The sequence below is a fragment of the Perognathus longimembris genome, chromosome 18 (assembly GCF_023159225.1).
Source record: "Perognathus longimembris pacificus isolate PPM17 chromosome 18, ASM2315922v1, whole genome shotgun sequence".
In the NCBI taxonomy this organism is placed as follows: domain Eukaryota; kingdom Metazoa; phylum Chordata; class Mammalia; order Rodentia; family Heteromyidae; genus Perognathus; species Perognathus longimembris.
The window spans coordinates 14,019,307-14,043,894 of NC_063178.1; the positions used below are offsets into that span (position 1 = coordinate 14,019,307).

The following is a 24,588-nucleotide window of genomic DNA, read 5'->3' on the forward strand; positions in this document are numbered from 1 at the left end:
TCTGCCTTTTACTGTTTATGTGGTGCTAAGGAATTGAACCCAGGGCTTCAGGCATACTAGGAAAGTGCTCTACTGCTAAGCTACCTTCCCAGCCCATGTGCCCCACATTTTCTAGGCAGGTTCTCTGCCACTTGGGTCACATTCCTAACCCTGTCTGTGAAGATTGCTTTAAGGAAAATGTTCCCAGTGTGTTTTGTGCTGAGACCCCTTTTTTTTCCTTAAAGGTCTTGTTGTTTGATGAACTAGAGCTTACTAGACCAAGCATGGTTGCATACTCAGTGGAAAGCAATGCACACATATCTCAAAGGGCCTCACCCAGAAACAAGGAACCATTATTCTTTCTGCCAGGAGCCATTTGGATATTTACAAACTCATTCTCAGGCCATACAAAATTGTGACCATAGGTAGATGGCCACAGGAAGCTGAGTAGAAGCATATAAGACATATTCATGCCTTTCCTGTCACAGACCAAATGATTTCTCATGTCATATGAGGCTGGGACATTCCCACCCATAGCTATGGCTGGGTGCTGACATCTGGCGCTGAGGGAGATAGAGGCAATGGTAATTCATGGTAATTCAGGGAGCCTGGTTCACACACAAATGGTTCAATTCCTGCTAGAATGCCAGTTCTCATCTCATGGGAATGCTTCTATGTCTTAAGGCTTCCTAATTTAGCATCTTCTGCTTTCTGTGGTTTCACACAAAAACTCATCTTCTCTTTTTGGTGCCTGGCCTTTGGGAACTGGGTACCTATCTATTTTCTTGGTTTTTTGCTTCTGGCTTTCTTCCAGATTGTGACTTTTCATCTCTGTCTTCAGGCTGTGCCCAAGAGAAACCCAAATATGAAGCCTCCATTTACTCCTTGAATTTGTCAGCCCTTATATAGTCTCAATTGTAGGCTAAAAATATCTGGGATGTGACACTCTAAGTTCTGCTTATTCTTGGGATGGTTAATTTTTGGAGAAGCCAGGATCATCAATGTTTTTGCTTGTTTTGTTTTTTGCTTGTTTTGTTTTTTGCCAGTCCTGGGGCTTGAATTCAGGGCCTGAGCAATGTCACTGGCTTCTTCTTCTTCTTCTTCTTCTTTTTTTTTTTTTGCTTAAGGCTAGCATTCTACCACTTAAGCCACAGCGCCACTTCCGGTTTTTTCTATATATGTGGTGCTGAGGAATCAAACCCAGGCACTTTACCACTAGGCCACATTCCCAGCCCCAGCATCATCATTTTTGTTGAGACCTCAGGATACACAGGACCAGCCATAGACTGTTCATATAAAGGTAAGTTCTTTTCTACTGAAACTAACATGCTGGGGGACTATATCTTAGGAAGTTGAAGCTTCATATTTGCTGCTCTGTGTGACCTATTTTCTATCATGAAAAGATCAAAGAAAGTTCAAACAGAACAGATTGAATAGGAAGTGTGTTCCTACCAATTGCATAGTATAATCCATATGAAATAATCACAAAGGGAAAACTAGGGCATATATACATTTATACTTCTCCCCAAGCAGAAGGTTGGAACTATAACAGTTTTCAATTCATTGCTACATTAGGGACTTAAAAAGTTGATTATAAATGCTAAGAGTTTTAGTTAACTATGAATTGAAAGTTGGCATATGATATTAAACTGGAAATAGTAGTCATCATATAATGAGACACTAACATACAACAGACTCTGTGCTGAGACTATTGGATGGTGAATATTTATAAAAATGTGCAAAGGGCTGAGAATGTGGCTTAGTGGTAGAGTGATTGCCTAGTGTTCATGAAGCCCTGAGTTCGATTCCTCAGTACCACATAAACAGAAAAGGCCAAGTGGTTCTATGGCTCAAGAGGCAGAATGCTAGCCTTGAACAAAAAGAAGCCAGAGACAGTGATCAGGCCCTGAGTCCAAGCCCCATGACTGGCAAAATAATAATAATAATAATAATACAAAAGTAAATATCTTCATTTTGTCAGTGAATAGCCAGAAGTAGACTTAGTAAATAATAATAGTGCCACAGATAGACAACAAGTTAATACAGTGCCTTTAAGATGTTCTTGAGAGTATGGATGGGAAGGGAAAATGGGGCAGAATAAAGGAAGGGATGACTGACCAAGAAGCATTGTACTCTTAACATGACTCATGGAATTGTAACCCCTTCGCACAACTACTTAAAATAAGAGAAAGGGGGAAAGGTGTGGGGGGGAAATGAGGGAGGAGGTAACAAGTTGGATAAGAAATGTACACACTGCCTTACGTATGAAACTGTAACTGCTCTTTACATCACTTTAACAGTAAAGAAACGAAGAAAAAATAACAATAAATTCTTTATAAGGATGTTCTTGTGAGAATTCATTCACTCACAGAGGACACCAAATTTAATAGTAAAGTTATTTCCAGCCTTGTATTGGTGGCTTATGCCTGTATTCCTAGCTATTCAGGAGGCTGAAATACAAGGACCATAGTTCAAAGCCAAATTAAGCAGAAAAATCCTCAAGACTCATAACCTCCAATTAATGACCAAAACAAGCCAGAACTAGAGATGTGTCTCCAGTGGTAGAGTGTTAGCTTTAAGGAAAAAAAAAACCCAAGTCCTATACAGGGATAAAGAAAAAAATGAAATGGAAAAAAATCTAGAAAGAACCTTAGTTCCTCTGTATGAAGTAATTTTCCAGTCATTATTCTGTACTCTATAAAACACATAGATCATGAAGCAACAAGGTTTGTGAATGAAATGATCACACACATAATGAAAATGTATCCTTATGACCAGTGCTAGATTGATTACTCTTGATATCCATGAGGAGGAACTGACCTCTCTTCTGCTGCCATAACCTAAGGGACTCATGATGGGAGGATGACCTTAGAAATGCTCTCCAGAAAAGGACAGAGAGCAACAGAGACTTCTTCCTTAGAGTCATTATCCAGGCACTGAGAAAGCGAAGACAGGACTCCAAATGACCAGAGCTTTGCTGCAGTACTCCTTGATACGAATGCTTAGGAGACTGAAGATATTTTCAGGCATTTTCTTCTTCCTGTTTTCTAACCAGTTTTTCTTCAGTCTTTTCCTCTGAGATTTTTCAATTAATATTTGCATAATAACAAAACCAGTCCCAGCGGATAATACTGGAGCATGTAAGTACTGATTCATAATAAATTACGTATCTAAACATGACCAATATTTGTTGGCTAGATTTGCATAGGTTGTTAGAGACCTAGATGAAGGAATCAAAGTGCTAGAAGCAGGGTAGGTACAGAGGAAGTGCTACATGACAGGCTGACTGCCAGTCTGTATCAGTATGGAGGGACTGAAATGAACTGAGACAAAGGAGATGGAGAACAGAAAGGAGGAATTGGCAAAAGCCAAGCAATCTACCAGAAGAGGAGAAATGAATGGAAGAATCAACACTTTTGGAAAACGCTCCTTCAAAATGGGTAGAAAATAAAAAGTGTGAATAGCTAAATAGCATACACACACACACACACACACACACACACACACACACACACACCTCTAATAATATTCTAACTTTGTAGAAGGTACAAAGTTAGAGCAATGAAAATGAGAGTTCCAAATTAAAAGCTCACATTTATGGTAAATCAATTTTTTTTTTGTAAATCAATTTTTTCTAAGCTCCCAAGACAATCCAATAGAAATGACTGTCATTTGGATAAATGGCACTGGCACAACTGGATACAGAATGGAACTCTCTTATAGCATACACAATAACTTAAAAAATGGATCTTAGACCCAAACAAGAAAGCTAAAATTGTAAAAATTCAGGTATATATATCATGATTTGGGTTAGGGTATGTTTCTTAGATATAGAATTAACCACACAAGTGACAAAAGAGAGACAAATTGGACTCATAAAAATTTTAAAGTTTTGTGCTTAGAAAGACATGGACAAGAAAGTAAAAAATTGGAACTGGAGGTGTAAATCAAGTGATAAAGCACTAGCCTAGCAAGTGTTTGGCCCTGAGTTCAAACCTCAGTACTACTATTAAATCTAATACGAAAGTAAAAAAGTAAGTTAGAGAATGATAGAAAGAAAACATGATGGTAAAATTTATGCACACTAATAAAAATAAATTTAGAAAGAATAGGAGAAAATATTTGCAAATTATGTATCAGGTAAGGAACTTGTGTCTAAAATACACAAAGAACATTTACAACTCAACAATAATATGCCAGTCCAATTTTAAAATGAGTGAAGGATTGGAATAGACATTCTACAACAAAGATATAAAATGGCTGTTAAACTAATGAGAAGCTACTCAGCACCATTAATGACTAAACCATACAAATCAAACCCATAATAGGATATTATTTCATTCCTATTAGGAGTACAAACATTTTTGTTTTGTTTTGTTTTGTTTTGTTTTGCCAGTTCTGAAGCTTGAACTCAGGACCTGAGCACTGTCGCTGGCTCCTTTTTTTTTGCTCAAGGCTAGCACTCTGCCACTTGAGCCACAGCGCCACTTCTGGCCTTTTCTATATATGTGGTGCTGAGGAATCGAACCCAGGGCTTCATGCAAAAGGCAAGCACTCTACCACTAGACCATATTCCCAACCCCGAGTACAAACATTTTTAAAGGGACAATAACAAATGTTACTGAGTAGATAGAGACATTAGAACGTTTATACACATGGTCAGGATTGTAAAATAGGGTAGCCACTTTGGAAAGTAGTTTGGCAGTTCCTCAATGTGATAGGTCTCAAGTTATCATAATTCTACCCTTAGGTATATGCCAAGACAAATGAAAGCATGTGTTCACAAACAAATACAGATGTTCATATGAAAGCATTATCCATAATGACCAAAAGTCCAAGCAAGCCAAACATTTACCAGTTAATGAGTGGTAAACAGAACAAGTTATATCAACACAAGGGGACATTATTTGGCAAGATGAAGGAATGCAGTACTGATATAGATACTAATGGATGGATATTGAAAAATACCAGGACAAGTGGCAGAAGTCAATGGATAAAAGCCATGTTTTACCAAATACATTTGAAATTTCCAGCACAGCCAAATCTATATTCAGAAAGGAAGTTCTCAGGACTAGGGGAAGGAGAAATTGTTGCTAATGGAATGAATTTATTTTGGGGCTAATGAAAATATTATGGAATTAATAGTAATAGTTGCATAACAATTCTGAACATACTAGAAACTAATTTTTAGTCCTAGTAGAGGATCACAATAGTTCAACAGCTATGGACCATGACCATATAAGATGATGCTACGTGAAAGATACTCAAAGATATGGAAACAAGAGGTTTTTCTTTGCTATTGTTGTTTTTTAATGTACTATGTGAAGTTATTTATTTTTTCTTTCTTTTTTTTGTTTGTTTCCTATGGTATATCCCTTGTCACTGTATTCGATTTTGGTACCCTGTGTATTGTATATATGTTTATCTGAAGGGAAGGGGAACAACAAAAATGGTGAGACAAAGAACAAAGGGTGAACCAACTAAACAGCGATACTCACAAAGAAAATATGTTGGAACTTTATCACTTGTGGGGAGGGGCTGGGATGGAAAAAAAGTGGGAGAAAAACAAGGGAGGGGTAACAATGTTCGAGAAGAAATAAACTCATTACCTTAGGAATGTATGAGTAACCCCTCTGTATATCACCTTGACGATAAAATTAAATGTAAAGAAAAATTTTACAGTGTTGTAAGTATGTTGATTGGCACATAGTGAGCACATTTATACTTCTTTTTGCCTCATTTCTGTTTCGTTTTGTTTTGTGCCAGTTCTGGGGCTTGAACTCAGAGCCTGAGCACTGTCCCTGCCTTCTTTTTGCTCAAGGCTAGCACTCTATCACTTGAGCCACAGCGCCACTTCCATATATGTGATGCTGAGGAATGTATACACGTGAGCACTTTACAACTAGGCCATATTCCCAGCCCCCTTTGCCTCATTTATTTTCAGAGCTGGTGCATCAATAAACTCACAGCTAACTGAGGCCAGTGAGTCCACTGCAGAACAGCTGGAATTGTGAAGAAGGAAACATCTGGAAACCCAATAAGACATGATAACCCTGGGATGCCTAGGTGTCGCACTGAAGTAAGAAAAGGAAGGAGGTAAGATCTGGCACAATCTTAGGAAGATTTCTAGAAAATAAGGATGAAAGAGCCCCAAGAATCTAGTACACAGCAGATATTCAATGCATTTACAAATACATGTGAAACATAAAACACAGGCATCAACATTTCCCATACTTTGAGATTTTGCTGAGGCTTAGCTCAAAGTTCTTTATGACCTGGCAGTTATGTGTGCCAAAATTCAACATGGGCTCCAGGCAAGTCTAAGAAGAGAGACTGAATGAGGACCAAACCAATGAGAAGCTCAGAGAACAGGGTTTTTGTTTCTCCCTGAATGGCTAGTTTATGCACTAGCAATGTTAAGTTTATGAAAGAGGAGCTCATATTCTGAATAGAACTAAACCGAAGTAAAGATGTAAAAAAAACCAGAAGAATATACTTGATCACAGAAAGAGAAGCTGAGGCAGATTGTGGCTGTCTGTGATCCCTGAACTTGGGACCCAAGACAGGAAGGATATTGAGTTTGAGGCCAGCCTGAGCTACATGGAAGACCCATTGACATACGGCAGCAGATCTGTCCCCTGAGATACCATCCTAGTGTACAATGTGTAGCAGTGAAGACAAAGCAAGCAGTGTTGTACAGAAAAGATCTGAAAGACGTGACAGCCTTGAAGGATGTTTATCACCCCCAAGCACAGAGAACAATGTAGTTCATGTGAGGTAGTATAATTTGGGAGGTAAGTTTTGCAATAGAATTTAGAAAGTCAGCCAGGTGACAGTGGTTTATGCCTGTAACCCCAGGTACTCAGGAGGCTGAGATCTGAGGATGGTGGTTCAAAGCCAGCTCAGCAGGAAAGTCTGAGACTTTTATCTCTAATTCACCACCAGAAAACCAGAAGTGGCACTGTGGATCAAGTGGTAGAGAACTAGCCTTGGACTGAAGAGCTCAGGGACAGCATGCAGGCCCAGAGTTCAAGGCCCATGACCAAGAAAAAAAAAAAAAAGAATTTAGAAAGCCAGTGAATCCCACTTGAGTTTGATACATTTTTACAGTGAAGTTCATATTCTGAGACTAAGGAGAACAGGCCCCTAGTGTGCAAGAGCTAGTTTTCTATTAATAAATATGGCAGAAATAATGACATGGTGTGGGTTTTTGTTGCTTTTCTAAATGCACAAGCCTGCTGTATAGCATGACAAATAGAAAATGATATGACAGGACATTAGCAGTGAAAAGTGGCCTTTCCACAGCGGAAGTGAAGAAAAGAGGCTTCTGCAATCCGACAACTGACCCAAAACACCTATCAAAAAGTAAGCATATCCTCTCAAATTTGAAAAAAAGTAAAATATGTATTGCTTTCAGCTGTCATCATAGTCACTCTGGATGATCATAAACAAATATTTCAAGGGAATGGGAAGGAAGAAAATACAGGCTCAGGAAAATGGAAGTGGTCTCTTATAATCAAAAGACATGCATATAATAGAGATGATTTTGCTTCTCTCTGAGAAATCTGAGCAACACAACAAAAATGCCTGGAACATAATATCCTTCTTTAAGTGTTGGCTGAATGAAAAACTGTAATTTTGCAAAGTTGTAACAGCAACAAATACTAATATTGCCTTTGGAGAAATGTTTCAATAGAGAACTAAAAATGTTGTAGCTCTGACTTCTTGCAAGACAGTAATGGTACCAAGTTAGAACATTAAAGGACACCCTGTTTGAATGCAAGAATCATGTAATTTTTAATTCACATGTGTAATATAGTGTATGTTTCCTTTTAATACTGTTTTTTTTCTAAACAGATAAAATAAAAATGAAAGCATTGTACTAGCTGTTATGGTAAAGGTATCAATGAATCTACTAATATAGCACTGTTGTCTTTTCTTGAATATTTAATACAAGGAAGAAAATGGATTTAATTTCAAGAAATTTTAATTAAATCAAACCTAAGGGGATACTTTTGAGATCTAATAAAATTGTTAGTACAGAAATCAGGCACAAAATACCTATTTTCTGAGTCATTTGAAAGGTACCTCATTTTCTTAAGAGTTTAACATGTGCATTTAAATAACAGCCCTGTGTTCTCCAACTAAGTTTTCAGTAAACATGTGGTTGATAGTATTCAGGCTCTTTGATTCTAACACCAATATGAGAATGTCTGAAGAAATCAGATGGTCTTAGAGGATCGCAAAGAAGCTTAAAACAAAATAACAATGTATATATTTCTGAGGAAAAAAGAAGAGGAAATAACATAAAAATTAATGCTATTTCTTGGTATGCATTTATTTCTGTAATTGATTATACAAAGGAACACAGCTCTACTAAGTTAAGAAACGATTCAAGAAAGCTAATGCAGTAATTACCATGTAAGTTACCTAGGGAATGTTAGACTAATTGTTGAAGCTCAGACATCTTGGAATGGGATAAAGCCTGCTTACCAGAAGTTTCTAGAGCTTTACAAATGAGCTTTAAAAGATAAAGTAGAGGAAGTAGGGAAAAGGAGTGAGAAACATTCCTGATCATGTTTAGGTGTGACTTCAGCATTACAATGTGATTTTCAAATACTTGAGTGTTCTGCTCAAGCAAATGGTTAGGCATTGGGTTCAAAACACAATAGGGATGGATGTGAAAAACAGCCACCTCTTAGACTGAAATGCAGAAACATTCTCCACAAAGCATTCTGGGTTTTGGCTTGTGGTTGGGAGACATCATTTATAATAGGATAACCAATAATTAATTTTATTTTTATTATTCTTTTATTTATTTTCTGTGCAAGAACTGGGGCTTGAACTCATGACCTTGCATGCTTGCTTGAGATTATTTTTTCTCAAAGTTGATATTCTACTACTTGAAACACTCCTCCACATCTGGCTTTATGCTGCATAACTGAAGACAAAATCTTATCTCTTGGATTTTTCTGCCTGAGCTGGCTTCACACTGCTATCTTCAGAAACCAGCCTCCTTAGTAGATAGAATTACAGGAACGAGCCACTGTGCCAGTCAAGGAAAAGTTTTAATAGCACAGAAATACACACTTTAGCTTTGTTGACTGGCAGTTTTTAGTTGCAAAAAAAAAATGGGGATAGAATCCATCCTATCTTTCCTTCCTTCCTTCCTTCCTTCCTTCCTTCCTTCCTTCCTTCCTTCCCTTCCCTTCCTTCCTTTCCCTTTTCTTTTTTTGTGGTACTGGAGATTGAACTCAGTAACTCATGCTTTCTTTCTGGGAAATTGCTCTATCACAAAACCTCACCCCTTGTACTTTATCTTTTAGAAAGGGTCTCATGCTTTTGCCCAAGCTGGCCTTCAACTATGATTCTCCTAGTTACACCTCACAAATAGCTGGATTTACAGATGTGAGTGATCATGTGTACAGGAACAATTTTTCTGCAACTATTTCCTTTAGACTATTCCCTCCCTCCTAACACTCCAGTTCCTATGGCATTATTCCGAGTGAACATTTTTCCAAGACAATCCACTTATTATGTAAGGTTCTTGCTAGGACTATCTCCATGGGATTTCTGGTAACTGTAGAAGGCCTGTGGATTTCACTCTAATAATCAGAGCCCTATGCATCTTTACACCCTGCCCCATTTGTCACAATTATCACATTCATCACAAGTACCCTGTAGGGAAAGTTTGTGATTCCACTCAGCTGGTTAGTATTCTTGGTCCTACCTTTCCCAGTTAGTTTCATTCCTTCCTTTCCATCCATCCTCAAAGCTACAGCATAAGTTTTGCTTCTTTCTACCTAAATGTTTCAACAAACTCTCTCCCCTGTTATCTGACATTGATCTATCATGTCATAAATATTCATGTTTTTATTTCTTGTGTCTCAAAAATATTTACAGACTGGAAATTCCTTGAGGTTGGCAAAGTTGAATTTCCCTTGTTTATTTTCATGCATCCACTGACTCAACGGTTGTTGTTTTTTTTTTTTAAGTTTTTGTGTATCATCATCATCAACATCATCATCATCATCACTATTACTCTAAGAACTAAGGGAGACTACAGTATTTTGCATAGCAAATGCTAAAACAGTATATTTATGGCCGAATAAACTTTATCTTCTTTGCTATCCCTTCCTTTTCCTTCCTTCCTTCCTTCCTTCCTTCCTTCCTTCCTTCCTTCCTTCCTTCCTTCCTCCTCCTTCTCTCTCCCTCTCTCCTCTCCCTCCCTCTCTCTCCCTCCCTCCCTCCTCTCTCCCTCCCTCCCTCCCTCTCTCCCTCCCTCCCTCTCTCCCTCCCTCTCTCTCCCCCTCCCTCCTCTCTCCCTCCCTCCCTCTCTCCGTTCTTCCTTCAGCAATATTGGGATTTGAATTCAGTGCTTCAAGCTCACTCTGCTTGTTTGTCTGGTACTCTACTACTCTAGCCACATCTCTGCCCTGTCTTTTTGCTGGTTATTTTGGAGACAGTCTCACAAACTTTTCTGTCTAAGCTGTCGTTGCATCATGAACCTCTGGCTCTTGACCTTCTGAGCAGCTAGGGTCACAGCCATGGCCATTGGTTCCCAACAAATCTAGTTTTTATTTTTATTTTTTTGCCAGTCCTAGAGCTTGAACTCAGGGCCTGGAAACTGTTCCTGAGCTTCTTTGGCTCAAGGCTAGCACTGTACCACTTGAGCCACAGTGTCACTTCTGCCTTTTTCTATATATGTGTTACTGAAGAATCAAATCCAGGACTTCATTCATGCTAGGCAAGCACTCTACCACGAAACCAACATGTTCCCAGCCCTAGATTTTAGGTCTTTGGACCACAGGTTCCCCATAATTTTCAGATAATCCCAAGGCTTCTGCTGTAGGAAGTTTCAACTGAGCTGCAGGTGAATTTACTCTGTAGTCACTTGGTTATGTTTTTCAGAACACGAGTTGTGTAATGTCTTCTGGAACAATATTATTGCCTTTAAAAAGCTGACATTTTACTCTCCTATTTGACATAAAGTCCTATAAATAAATAAAACGCAAAAGTATTCAGCTATTTGACATCTATAATAATGGGAAATTTTTCCATATGACCAGCTCTATAAATAGGCAAAGGTCCTCAAATTTGGCCAGCTATACTAATACAAAATTAGGAAAGAAAATAATTTACTATAATTTAATTGAACAGATTTCTGTGTGGGACTTATATGCTTTACCTTATATGTATTTCCACAAGGTAAACATTATAATATATATATATATATTCAAGTAAAGAAATAAATGACACAATGACTATTCCCTCAAAAGGCAATAAATAATAAATAGTAAAGCCCTAGATGTTTATTTAAATTGTCCCTGAGGGGCTAGATAGGCCACTAGGAAGTTGTCATGGTTATTGATGTACTTTTTATACTGAGATGGTTCTAAGATAAAACATATTATCCATCTATGTAGCTTCTATCTATCATGATCTGTAGCAGGATGTTCATACAGCCTTTGATTAAAAAAGATGAATGATTTTGCATTTTTTAAAGGAGGAAACAAAAGAACAAAAAAGAAACTTGAAAGCAAAAATATTTTTTGAGTCTGATTTTGTATGAGAAAACCTGTGGAGATAATTGAAGGCCTGGAATAACATTATCTTCTTCTAGATAGGATTTACTTTGGTGTCTGTTACTTATCTTGGCTAAAGGCAGATATCCTAAATCCAACTGAGGATGGAAATAATTCAAATGCAGGCTCTGTCCTTTTGAGGAGTGGTCTCTTCTAGGGATTGCTGGAAACTCAGCTTGGTTTCCCTGCCTCTCAGATGTTTTATATTCAGCGAATGTCTGGTGAGAAAAAAAAAAAAGCAGCCCCAAAGGCTGGGCTCACCTCACCTGACTTCCCTTTCTCTCTAGAGCTTAGTCCTGTAAGTCTCCCTGCCCTGGCAGAGTTCCAATGCCTTCAAATCACTGGAGAGTCTATTTTGTTTTGTTGATAGTTCCTTCAAGAGACTTGATCTCAATCAACTTAACAGCCAACAGCAGACACTCAGCACCCCTGCCCTGATGGTTGCTGTCACTTCTCATCTCTCTAGTTCATTATCTTGAAGTGACCCTCCCTAGGTCAGTACCCCAGTGGCATCTTCTTCCTTTTTTTTTTTTTAGTTTTACATATCCTGCACATGTAAAAAGCTCTCAGAATCAGCCTCTCTTTCTACTTGTTGGATTGCAACGGTCTGTATTATTTTCTATCAGATCTCTCTGCTGTGAAGATCTCTGAGATGTAGTCTTGAACAAGACTGGGTAGCCTACAGTATCCTAGAGATGAAACCATTCAACAGAAATCCCTCTCACAACCTCTGGTCCTGGAATGACAGCTGAGGAAGATGCTTAGTCACAGCCCACAAGAAGTCAGGACACCTGTATTTTTCTAGCCATCCAATTCCAGCTTTGATCCAGTCACAAAGTCACTCTTGCACTCTATAGAGCTGACCAGACCCTCTCTCAGACAATTAGAGACTGTTTCTCTAACACCAGCATCACTGACTGACTGAAGGAAGGCCAGGCAGAGCCATGGAACCATGCAAAGAACAATAGTCTTCCCTCAGAACAAGAACCAGAAAAACAGGAGGAAGCAGTCTCATTAATAATGTTTTAAAGATAATACCTAAAGTAAGCTTTGAAGTTATGAACAAGCAAAGACAAATCTCTGGTTGTCATGTAATAAAGTAACTTAGCTCAAGTCGAAGCCTAGTGGAATGCACAAGGGAAAATCAGAATGCAGATGACAAAACAATCTAGAACCATGGAGACCAGGCATGCATACAAAATGACCCAGCCTTGTGAGAGGTGGAAGTACCAGGGTACATATGCACCTGAGCTGCCTAATGCTTTAATTAAAGGGTTTCTATCTGCGACTGGGCTCCAAATTCTCCAAGCATAGTCAATGGCTCTTTAATGGTTAAGCAATGATCTGATGTCTCTTTTTTTTTTTTTTTGGCCAGTCCTGGTGCTTGGACTCAGGGCCTGAGCACTGTCCCTGGCTTCTTCCCGCTCAAGGCTAGCACTCTGCCACTTGAGCCACAGCGCCGCTTCTGGCCGTTTTCTGTATATGTGGTGCTGGGAAATCGAACCTAGGGCCTCGTGTATCCGAGGCAGGCACGCTTGCCACTAGGCTATATCCCCAGCCCCCTGATGTCTCTTCTTTTTTTTCTTTTTTTTTTTTTTTTTTTGCCAGTCCTGGGCCTTGGACTCAGGGCCTGAGCACTGTCCCTGGCTTCTTCCCGCTCAAGGCTAGCACTCTGCCACTTGAGCCACAGCGCCGCTTCTGGCCGTTTTCTGTATATGTGGTGCTGGAGAATCGAACCTAGGGCCTCATGTATCCGAGGCAGGCACGCTTGCCACTAGGCTATATCCCCAGCCCCCTGATCTCTCTTCTTTACATTACATTGTTCACTATCACTCCATTACAAAGCTAGAGGAAAACTGGACCATCCTACTTAAAAGAAAAACATTCTTATTATTTTCCTAAGGAAAAAAGCAAGTGAACAAAATATTTTTCACTCATATCCCTTGTGAGAAATCCTCCTACCTGAAGTTCTCATATTCTTCTGCTTGTCGTCTCCATGGACAGCTCTGTATATTAGTGATCATCTGAAGGTAATCCCTCTCCGAATACCTAAAAAGAGAAATGAAAATTTGTGAACAGTTCAATAAAAACTAGAACATGAACATCTTACACGGTGTTTTATTAGAGGACGCTTCCATAATTTAGCCCTCTACGTCATTTTTGAGATCAAGTAGAAATAATTAAATACATATTTCACAACACCTAGGAACACACAACTTGCATGATGCTGGTTTTAGAATACGTGATTCACCCATCTCATGAACCAAATCCAGTGTTACGAGTGGTGACAGTGCACCACCTTGCGTATATACCTTATCATTGTATGTTATCCTTAACTCATTGATAAATAAATAAAGCATCATAAACATGTAGTTAATTGAATACATACTACTTACCTTGGTATTTATAGATAAAAGTTTCCCCCCAAATAACTACCTTAAATCTTAACTTTGAACAGTCCATTTTAAACCTAGATTGGGATATGATGAGGGAGCTGCATATCAGCATAAAAATCTATAGAAGCATGGAACAGCATGGTGGTCTCCACAGATTTCCCTCTAGCTGAAATTCTACCATCAAGTTATGAATTCCTAAAGCCTAGAATGCTGTTTCATCTTTAAGGGTGCTCATTTGAAATGCAAATATCCCTTTGAATAAGAGCACTCTTAAATTACCTTTCAATCCATTTCCTCCTGGTCATTGGCTGCCAACCATCAGAGATCAAGACTGGCCAACACTGAAATAGAGTGTGTGGTGCTGGAGAGGATGGGCAGGGAAGGGGGAGTAAATGGCTTTGTCTGGGAAAATTACTCCACCATCCACATCAATAAAATGGAAGTTCTGAAAAGTTCATCTTAAAAACAAAAGGTTTCATATAGGTGGGGTTATGAAGTCAACCAAGTGAACCAGTTTGTCCCAGAAGTTTTTCTTCCTTTTGGGCCTCTCTTCCTTCAATAACAACCAACACAAACCCAAAAATGTTTTCCTTTGATTCCTACTGGCTCAGCTGAGAACATCTGAAACTCTCAAAGGACTGTTAAACAGTCAAAGAGAAGCAAAGCCAAGAGTTAGCATGGGAGAGATTAAAAATAGTTCTACAGCATAAAGGCTTTCCAGTCCTAACCAATTTAGATCGCTGCATGGCACCCAGTACTTGTCCTAGTACACTCAGTGTCTTGCAGCACTGGGGTCTGACCTCTCAATCTCATCCACACATGGTATTTCCTAGTTGAAGTGAGCGTTATCTGTCTCTGCATGGTGGAAGAGACCCAAAGACCCTTTGGAAGTCACTGTGAAACTCACATATAAAAATCTACCCAAAGCTTTCTCAACATGTTCTCTCTAAGAGAGACAGAATACCGTGAATTCTCTCTTGTCTATAGAAACCTTATCTATGCCCAAAGTATGATTTTAAATCTGCCCATAATAGTGGCAAAACACAAATCAAAGCATTATATGTGTAAAGGTCTAAAACTAAAGTAACAAAATAATTGTTTTCCCTCCTTCCGTCCCCCTCTCTCTTTCTCTGTTGCTTTTTTTTTTTTTGCCAGTCCTGGGCCTTGGACTCAGGGCCTGAGCGACTTCTTTTTGCTCAAGGCTAGCACTCTGCCACTTGAGCCACAGCGCCACATCTGGGCGTTTTCTATATATGTGGTGCTGGGGAATCAAACCCAGGGCTTCATGTATACAAGGCAAGCACTCTTGCCAATAGGCCATATTCCCAGCCCTCTGTTGCTGTCTTGCAAGCAATAGGGCTTGAACAAGGATTTGTTCCTGTAATACAAGAGCACTTAAGCCATGTTTCCATTCCTTATTATTTATTTACTTATTTTTGTTTTGTTTTTGCCAGTCCTGGAACGTGAGCTCAGGGCCTGAGCACTGTCCCTGGCTTCTTTTTGCTCAAGGCTAGCACTCTGAGCCACAGCATCACTTCTGGCCTTTTCTATATATGTGGTGCTGAGGAATCAAACCCAGGGCTTCATGTATACAAGGCGAGCACTTTACTACTAGGCCATGTCCCCAGCCCCTTATTTGCTTATTTTTGTTGCCTTAATTATTATTCAGAGTTTTCCATTTTTACCCAGAGGGCTTGGTATTGAGATTCTATTATTTATGCCTCCTATCTAGCTAGTACTCTATTACACCCTACTTGCTCATTGAGATGTTGTCTCCCTAGCTTTATTCCTGTTTGTGTCACAAAATTTGATCCTCTCAATCTCTCCTCACAAGCAGTTGATATTACAAGCATGAGCCACTACCCTTGGCTAATGATATGAGAGTGGGGACAAATACAAATTGATTTTCTAGTTAAATCAATGAGAATTGCAAATATATTTTGAGATAAAATGCAACAGGAAAAATAAGGTACATAGAAAGTTGCCATCCTACCACGAAATTAAATGTTCCAGTTAAAAATGGTTTATTTAGATGATACATATTAGCTAAAAAAGAAATTAAATTCCTCATGTATGTATGATGTATAGTGAACTTGCTAAATCCACTGAAAATTTAAAGCAAAGGGACAAACACGGAATGGAAAATGAACATAAAATCAGACAGTAGTGAGACAGATACTTCAAATGGCTTAATATTTGTTTAAGAGAAAGGAGTCAAAGAAATAAGAAGAAATATGATGGAAATTTTTCTTCCAAATTTAATGAAAACTATAAATCCAGAGATGTGAAAAGCCCTGTAAACCCCAAGGACAAGAGATATAAACAAAAACCACAAGAGATGTGAGAGCCAAAGTCATTAAACCAGTCACCAGAGGAAAATATTAGAAGTAATTAGAGCAGAAACATTATATATGTGTGTGTATATATGGATATATATGTATATAAAATGAACAATTATTTGTACATTGTGGACAAAGAGACAACGGTAAGTTCAACAGCATACTTCTCATCAGAAACAACTGAAGCTGAAAGGCAGTGGAATAGCATGAACACACAGAATGGGATTTATCAAAAACTGTCATTCCAGAACTCTATGAGCAGAAACAACAACAACAACAACAAAGTGAAGGTACAATAGCAGTTTATCAGCCATATGAAAGCTGAGAGGATTCATAACCCATAGACCTATAGCAAAGGAAAGCTTTAGACTTAACTAAGTGCTCATGAGTCTATTATAGTTTTTTACTTTGTCTCACTTTTTGCCAGTCCTAGAGCTTGGACTCAGGGCCTGAGCACTGTCACTGGTTTCTTTTTTTTTTGGCCAGTCCTGGGCCTTGGACTCAGGGCCTGAGCACTGTCCCTGGCTTCTTCCCGCTCAAGGCTAGCACTCTGCCACTTGAGCCACAGCGCCGCTTCTGGCCGTTTTCTGTATATGTGGTGCTGGGGAATCGAACCTAGGTCCTCGTGTATCCGAGGCAGGCACTCTTGCCACTAGGCTATATCCCCAGCCCCCACTGGTTTCTTTTTGCTCAAGGCTAGTAGTTGCATAAGAAAGATGGATAGATGGATTTTGAGTATAATTATAGTCACTGATACTTAAAGCCATTATATTAAACTCATCTGTTATAAGAAAAAGATACTCCTGGCAATTTTCACAATTGGAAGACCATACTGAAACTACGTACTCCCTGAGAATACTGTATTCAAAGACTGTTTTGTATGTCTAGTCTAAAAATGAGGCATTATCCTCTGCTCTTTAAAAGGGGAAGACTAATATGGGTGGAATATCAGAGACAGGTTTCCTCCCCACCTAAGTACTTACCCTTCTCTACTTAAAAAAATGTATCATCAAGTATTAATTGCTTGGGAAAATTAAGATTGTCACAGTACTGCTCGATGATAATGGAGAAGCATACTGCAGGAAAATCCATGGGTACTACAAAGTCGGGTCAATTTGTGGGACAAGTGTATCTCTTCAAAAGCTGCCTATGCTCTAAATCACATAAAAACTTCTGCACATTTACATTTCCAAGGGTTTTCAGTTTACAAAGTGGGGAGCCCACCATAAAGATCTTGGGAGGCAGCTTTATTTATGGTATTACTTCTGCTCTTAGCAATGACAAAATTAAAAGTTCTGGGAAGGTAAACAGCTTTGCTCAGAACTGCATAGTAAGATGATGAGCTAAGAATTAAACTCATGTCTTTTGATTCACATTCCGGCTCTCTTTCAATATATCATGCTGCATCTCATCTATTTTCATAATGAAACTGAAAATTAATCCCATCAGAAACATTTATTGGTCCCAAGACATACAGTAAATCACACTAAATAATGCAGTTATTTACAAAAGAATAAATAACGTCTGCTTAAATCATTATAAGCAATATTCAAAATGAGACAAAAATTATAAATAACATCCAGAGTGGTACTAAATAAATATATTAAATGTTTAAATATATTAAATAATTATATTAAATGTTTAAATATTATTCTCAGAGCTGTCTCTTTGAAGATCAAGATCCACATGCTGTGACAAGTTTTGTCTCAATTAAGATAAAATTGGGTTTTTCATGCTTTAATTTCTGGGTAATTAATTTCAGCCTTGACTATTTATTGAGTACTTCTTAAGTGCCTCAAAGTTATCTTGGGGTGTTAATTTGTTAGCCCAATTCAGTCTGCTACGACACTTATTTTTATAACATTTCTTATGTGTGCGAGAGGGTGTGACTGGGTACGGAGACTTGAACTCAGGGCCTGGGTGCTATCTATTAGCTTTTTCACTGGAGGCTAGAGAACTCTACCACCTAAGCCACAGCTCTACTTCTGGCTTTTTGTGGGTTAATTTGAGAAGATTCTCATGGATTTTCCTGCCAGGACTGGCTTCAAACCACCATCCTCAGATCTCAGCCTCCTGAATAGATAGAATGTGACAGAATGGACCACCACGGGAGAGTTGTTGTGACATTTCTTCATGGTGCAAACCAATCTTTCCTGTCCATTGAAAGGTATAGGAACATTGCAGCGATATTCCATCAGGAGGTTTCTGTGCAGATCAGGAAGTCTTGTGTAGCTGCTACTAAATGCTTTGAGGAGCTCATCTCTGCATAAGAATAAATTCTGCAAATGAACACAATGCTTCACGGCTTTTAGTCAATTCAGAAAATCATTTCCACACAACTATACTTTGTAAAGAATGGCTGATGGGAGTATGAAAGATAAGTGAAGAGAAGTGTGTGGCCTTTAGACTAGGTGGAACCATGCAGAAATACCAACATCCCATCCACTGATGATAAATGACTTCACTTTACCTTAGTTTTCTGCTTGCACAATGGTAACTTCTAATTATTTTTTAATTGGTAGCTTGTGATTAGAATGTTACATATTGTCAGTGGACACAAGATAAAGAGATCTCAAGCTCTGATTTTCTTGGTAACATTTAGTGCCACTCAGAAAAGTGAAAAACACAAACAAAAACAAAAACTGAAAAGCAGTATTAAAATAAAAAGTAATTTTAAAAAGCAGCATATAAGATTAACTCCTAAAGACATCAATGTGCTTCTTCACAGCCCTAGTAAAATCTTCAATTGTTTTTAAAAATTGTCAGAAGAAAAAAATGCCTTTTCTGTCCTAGGAAACCAAATTTTGGAGTATTCATATTAATTTTAAAAACGTTTACAATATTTTTATCTTCATTTTTGATGAACCCTTGCTAGGCAAGAGGTCTACCAACAAGCTACATCCACAGCCCCTTATGCTTTAATTTATTTTTCAGGTAGTTTCTCTTACTTTCACCCAGGCTGGTCTCAGACCATGATCCTCCTATCTCCACCTCCCAAGTAAGCTAGGATCACAGGCATTTGAATACTATTATACCAATAGAGTGTGGTATAATGAATAGAACACCAGGTAGGATTTTTATCGTGGATGGTGGCTCACACCTATATACCTATTTACTTAGGAGTCTGAGTTCTGAGGATCATGGTTTGCACACAACCCAGACAGGTAAATCCGTAAGACTCTTATCTCCTATTAACCACCAAAAAGCTAAAATTGGAGCTATGGCAGAGTACTAGGCTTGAGCACAAAAACTTAGGGACAGTGCCTAGGCCCAATCCCAGGACTGGCAATAAACAAACAAGCAAGCAAAAACAAAAACCAGCATCTATGAGGTACTTTTAAACCATGGCCTTTCAAATTCTTCTGACGTGCCTAGATCTAATTGATACCTCCTTCCTCTTGTTCCTTTACATCTTCTGTATATACTGTAATACTTATTCCTTTATTTTACTGAAAATTATTTATTGAACATCTGCGATGAATGCAGTACTGCTCACTAATAATATGGTCAAACATAAGAATCCATGGTATCATGAAGTTTATATTGCAGTAGGAGAAAATAGACAGTAAATCAGAGTAACAGATAAATAGCATGTTAAGGTGATGGGTAATTCTGTGTTTCAAGTAATAAGAAGGAAAATAAGCATGGCAATAGAGAAAGAAACAGATGGAGATGTTTTAATTTATCTAAGGTGGCAGGAAAGCCCTTTCTAAGACATGATAAATGGACAAAAATTTGAAGGAGATGCTCAAGATATATACATATGGGGTGTGAGGGGAAGAGCAGAGCATTAATAGGCAAAGGCAATGACAGTGATAAAAGACTGGATGATGAGTTGGCTATAGTAGGATGAGGGAACAACAAAATTAATCAAGGTGGCTGTAATTCACCCAAGGAGTCAGTCTTCAGTCTCTCATGAAGACAGCCAATGATGAAGTCAGAAAGGTAAGGAGCAATGCAAAGCCACAAACCTTTTTACTCAACATGTACACTAACACTAGCAGCACTGGTACGGCATCACAGCTGTAATGGAAAATGAGACCCTATATGAAATAAAAATTCCAGGTGAATTGTAGGCACACTGAATCCTTAAACAGCTGAGTCATAATAATGCAAACATATAACTTCCATTTTAAGTAACTGTTTCATATTTTAAACCATATTCACAGATACGCTCAATCATCATTACAATTGCGAAAGAGCTTCATCCCCTCCAAAGGAAATCATATACCATATACCATATCACCTGGCACGTCTTCCATCATTGGAGTTTAATATGCTCTGTTTTCATTTACATTCAGCTCAAAGTATGTTTTTTATTTCTGTTTTGACTTCTCCTCATATACATTGGGTACTTAGAAGTATGTTGTTTTACACTTACAAATTTGTGAATTTCTAAAGTCACTTTTCTGTTATTGATTCCTACTTTCATCTCATTGTGGACAGATTTTAATACTATTTGTATTATTTTGTATATTTTGTATTATTTCTACCCTTTCAAACTTACTGAACGTTGTTAATGGCCTAACAGATGAACTAGCCCAGAGAATGTGCTTGCGTTCATTTTGGAATAATGGGTATTTTCCTGTTGATGATGAATCATTGACAGAATCATCTGTTATGGCCAGTTGATTGTGTTCTTCAGGTCCTTCTTCGTTTGTCGAGGTGATCCATCCACTACTGAAAGTGGAGCATTAATGTCTCCAGTTATTATTGTTTAAATCATCTCTCTATTTATTTACATCAGTTTTTGCTTTCTGTACTTTTTACAGTGCTGGGGAGCCTTGTGCATAGTAGGCAAGTATTCTGTCATTGAGCTACCATTGAACACCCAGCCTTTCCTTTGTGTATTCTGATACTCTCTTGTGGGTACATATTGTTGTAATTTTTATATAATTCTTATAGATTGAGCCTTCTGTCATAAAATTTTCATTTTTGTTTTGTTTTGTTTTGGCCAGTCCTGGGCCTTGGACTCAGGGCCTGTGCACTGTCCCTGGCTTCTTTTTGCTCAAGGCTAGCACTCTGCCACTTGAGCCACAGCGCCCCTTCTGGCCGTTTTCTGTATATGTGGTGCTGGGGAATTGAACCCAGGGCCTCATGTACACGAGGCAAGCACTCTTGCCACTAGGCCATATCCCCAGCCCAAAATTTTCATTTTTTGAAGTCTATTTGAACTAGTAATAATGGCCTGGACCTATAAACCCAGCATCAGGAGGCTGAGGCAAGAAGACCATGAATTCAAGGCCATTACAGTGTTATAAAAAACCAACCACTATTTCCTATTTTATCTAATGCTAGTATAGCCACTTAAGCTTTCATGTGGTTGCTGTTTGCATGAACTACACTATCTTTTTTCTATCCTTTTACTTTCAATGGATTTTACCTTTGAGTCTGATATATGCCTTTGGTAGACAATATCGAGTTGGATTATGCCTTCTTATTCAGTCTGATAATATCGGCCATTCAGATTTAATGTTATTTATATAGTTAGCTTTATTTCTGCCATTTTCTCTTTGCTTGCTATATTTCATGTCATTTTAATTCCCATATTCCTCCTTTACAGATTTTTTTTGCCTTAAAGGAACCTTTCTAATGTCATGTAGCATTATACTGTCTTTAATAATTTTAGGTGGTTGCTCTAAGTGTGTATTATATATTAATACTGGAATCAGCTTCATACTTACATTGGCTTAATTATACTAATACATAGAAACATTACTATTATATAGCTCTCTTCCCTTTTCTCTTTTCATATATTATTGTTATACATTTTATATCTATTAATGTCAAATGTTAAACTACACAATGTCATAATTACAATTTCACCACCACTAGTCATTTCCTTAGTACAATAAAATTTTTCTGTCATTGGCACATACATTACTTGTGAAAGACTAGTAAGGGCCTTTGTAGGCCACTGTAAAAATATTTGTCTTTTGTTTTGAGTAAAATGGAAAGATACCAGAGCAGAGAAGTTATCTGATCTGATTTACAACAATAGGATTTCTCTGTCGACTCTGTTAAGAATAGTGTATAGGAGAAAAATGAAAAGATACTTGCATAATCTAGAAGAGAGGGGATGGTGGTTTCTATCAGAATAGGCGGAATGGTGTCAGGAGGAAATCATCTACCTCTGGGTTGGATTCGGTGTTAGCCAGCAGAGCTTCCTGACATATTAAGTGTGTAATGGGTGAGAAAGGAGTAGAAAATAATGCCAAAGTTGTATGCCTGAGCAAATGGAAGGACAGACACTATTAACTGAAATAGGGAAGAGATGGAGGCTAGAGTATTGGAAGTTGGAGGCCCCAAATAAGATGGAGTATAAAATTTAGAAGAAAGTTCAGAAGATCAGCATGAGACATGGTAAATTTCAAAGCCTTTATCCTTTCCTCCAATGAAGCACTAATTGGGTGGAGATAAATATAATTTTGGCGCTTTTTTTGTGCCAGTTCTGGGGCTTTTGGACTCAGGGCCTGAGCACTGTCCCTGGCTTCTTTTTGCTCAAAGTTAGCACTCTGCCACTTGAGCCACAGGACCACTTCTGGCCATTTTCTGTATATGTGGTGCTGGGGAATTGAACCCATGGCTTCATGTATGGGAGGCAAGCATTCTTGCCACTAGGCCACATCCCCAGCCCGAGATACATATAATTTTGGGAAGAGGTCCAGGTGGTAGACATAAATTTGGAAACCATCAGTATGTTGCTGGTGCATATATACAGGAACCCAAAGAGCCTAAAGGCTGAGAATGAAGAGAACTGAGGCTGAGAACTGAGCTCTTACCATCCCAGTGTCAAAAGTAAAGGGAGATAAGGAAGAAGCCAGTGAATTGTAAACATGTTTAAATATTTGGCTCTCTTAATATACTGTGAAAAGATAAAAAGAGACACAACCTCTTTCTTGTGAAGTCAGTCAGGGAAGAGTTCTCGTCTGTCTAGAAGCATGCATCTTTGACAAAGCTCCCCAGTGATCATGAGGTTCAGTGGGTTATGGTGATCTCAGAATGACTTTCCCTGTGCTGGTCATAGTGTGTTTCTGATGATAAAATTTAAGACATGACCACAATATAAAAGGCTTCAGATACTAATTTTAGAACTCAGATAATACTTAGCCCCCAGTCATGATCAAACCAAGGGAAACAATGATCAACCATGTAGCCATTAAGGTAATTGCAATGCAAAAACATGCTATGTAAGCCTTGTCAAATGAAGGAATGTGTAGATAGCATTTTGGAGATGGTTCACTTTTGAGTAACTTTACATTTAAAGCAAATGCATTTCCTTTTGCAACTGTGACTTTGAATTGTGCTCTCATTACAAATGGTATCATAGAGTCAAAAAGCAAAAGAAAAGATCCAGCAGAATCTCATCTAGATCCTGTCTGTGTCCTTTCTAACTCCCTGATGTTTTGCAAGCCATGGAAGCCCTCACAGTCCATTTGTCTCACAAATTTTATTAAAATAATTTTTATTAAAACAATAAATCTACTCTGAAGCATTAATGTGAAGGTGAAACATTTAAATTACCTGGAAGAAATGTTGGCTCACAATGGTAGTTGTTAATATCACTATTGATAATTATAGTAACAATAATTATGACCATTATGATGAAATGTAATAAGGTAATTGATTACAAATTGAGTAATCAATTCACTACTTATAATTATTAACAAATTGCCCCCAAATTACAAGATAAAAAACAACAACAAACATTTATTATCATACCAGTCAGGAACTCATGACTATAGTGGTTTAACTGAGTGACAATGGCCCATCATCTCTCATTATGCTGCAAAGTCAAGATATTTTGGGGGGATTAAAGGATCTACTGCCAAGAAGTTCCTGAACATCACTGACAAGATGGTACCAGACCTTGGAAAAAGAATTCAGATCTACCATGGGGCCCACTCTGAGTCTTCATGACATGGTAGTTGTCTCCTAGTAGACCAAACCAACTAAAGGATGGCAGGACAGAACTCAGAGCCATTTAGGACCTAATCACCAATCCCATTTCCACCATATCTTAATGGTGACACAGGATAGCCCCCTCCAGTGAGGCAGGGACCTCAGAACTGGGCAAATACCAAGAACATGACTTTGGGGACTATCTTTGAAGATCTGGCTACCACAAATAAAAAATAAATGATCCCTTAAGATCTAACTTGGAAGTTATTGTAGAAGATTTTTGGAAACAGTAGTAATTTGCTTTATTTGTTGATGACTTTAAGTCAGTGTGGTTGTGTGGTTACTTTTTTTTGTTTTTTGGTTAATTGTGAGACTTGAACTTGTGGC

General features: G+C 38.3%; 1 protein-coding gene across 1 annotated transcript in view; it reads right to left on the minus strand.

The window, feature by feature from the left end:
• The window catches only part of St8sia6 (ST8 alpha-N-acetyl-neuraminide alpha-2,8-sialyltransferase 6), a 102,492-nt gene that overhangs the window by 21,956 nt on the left and 55,948 nt on the right, over positions 1-24,588 (minus strand). Inside the window, exon 4 of the mRNA XM_048367585.1 lies at positions 13,527-13,613. Within this exon, the coding sequence (XP_048223542.1) occupies positions 13,527-13,613 (87 nt within the window). The remainder of the gene's footprint in view (positions 1-13,526; positions 13,614-24,588) is intronic.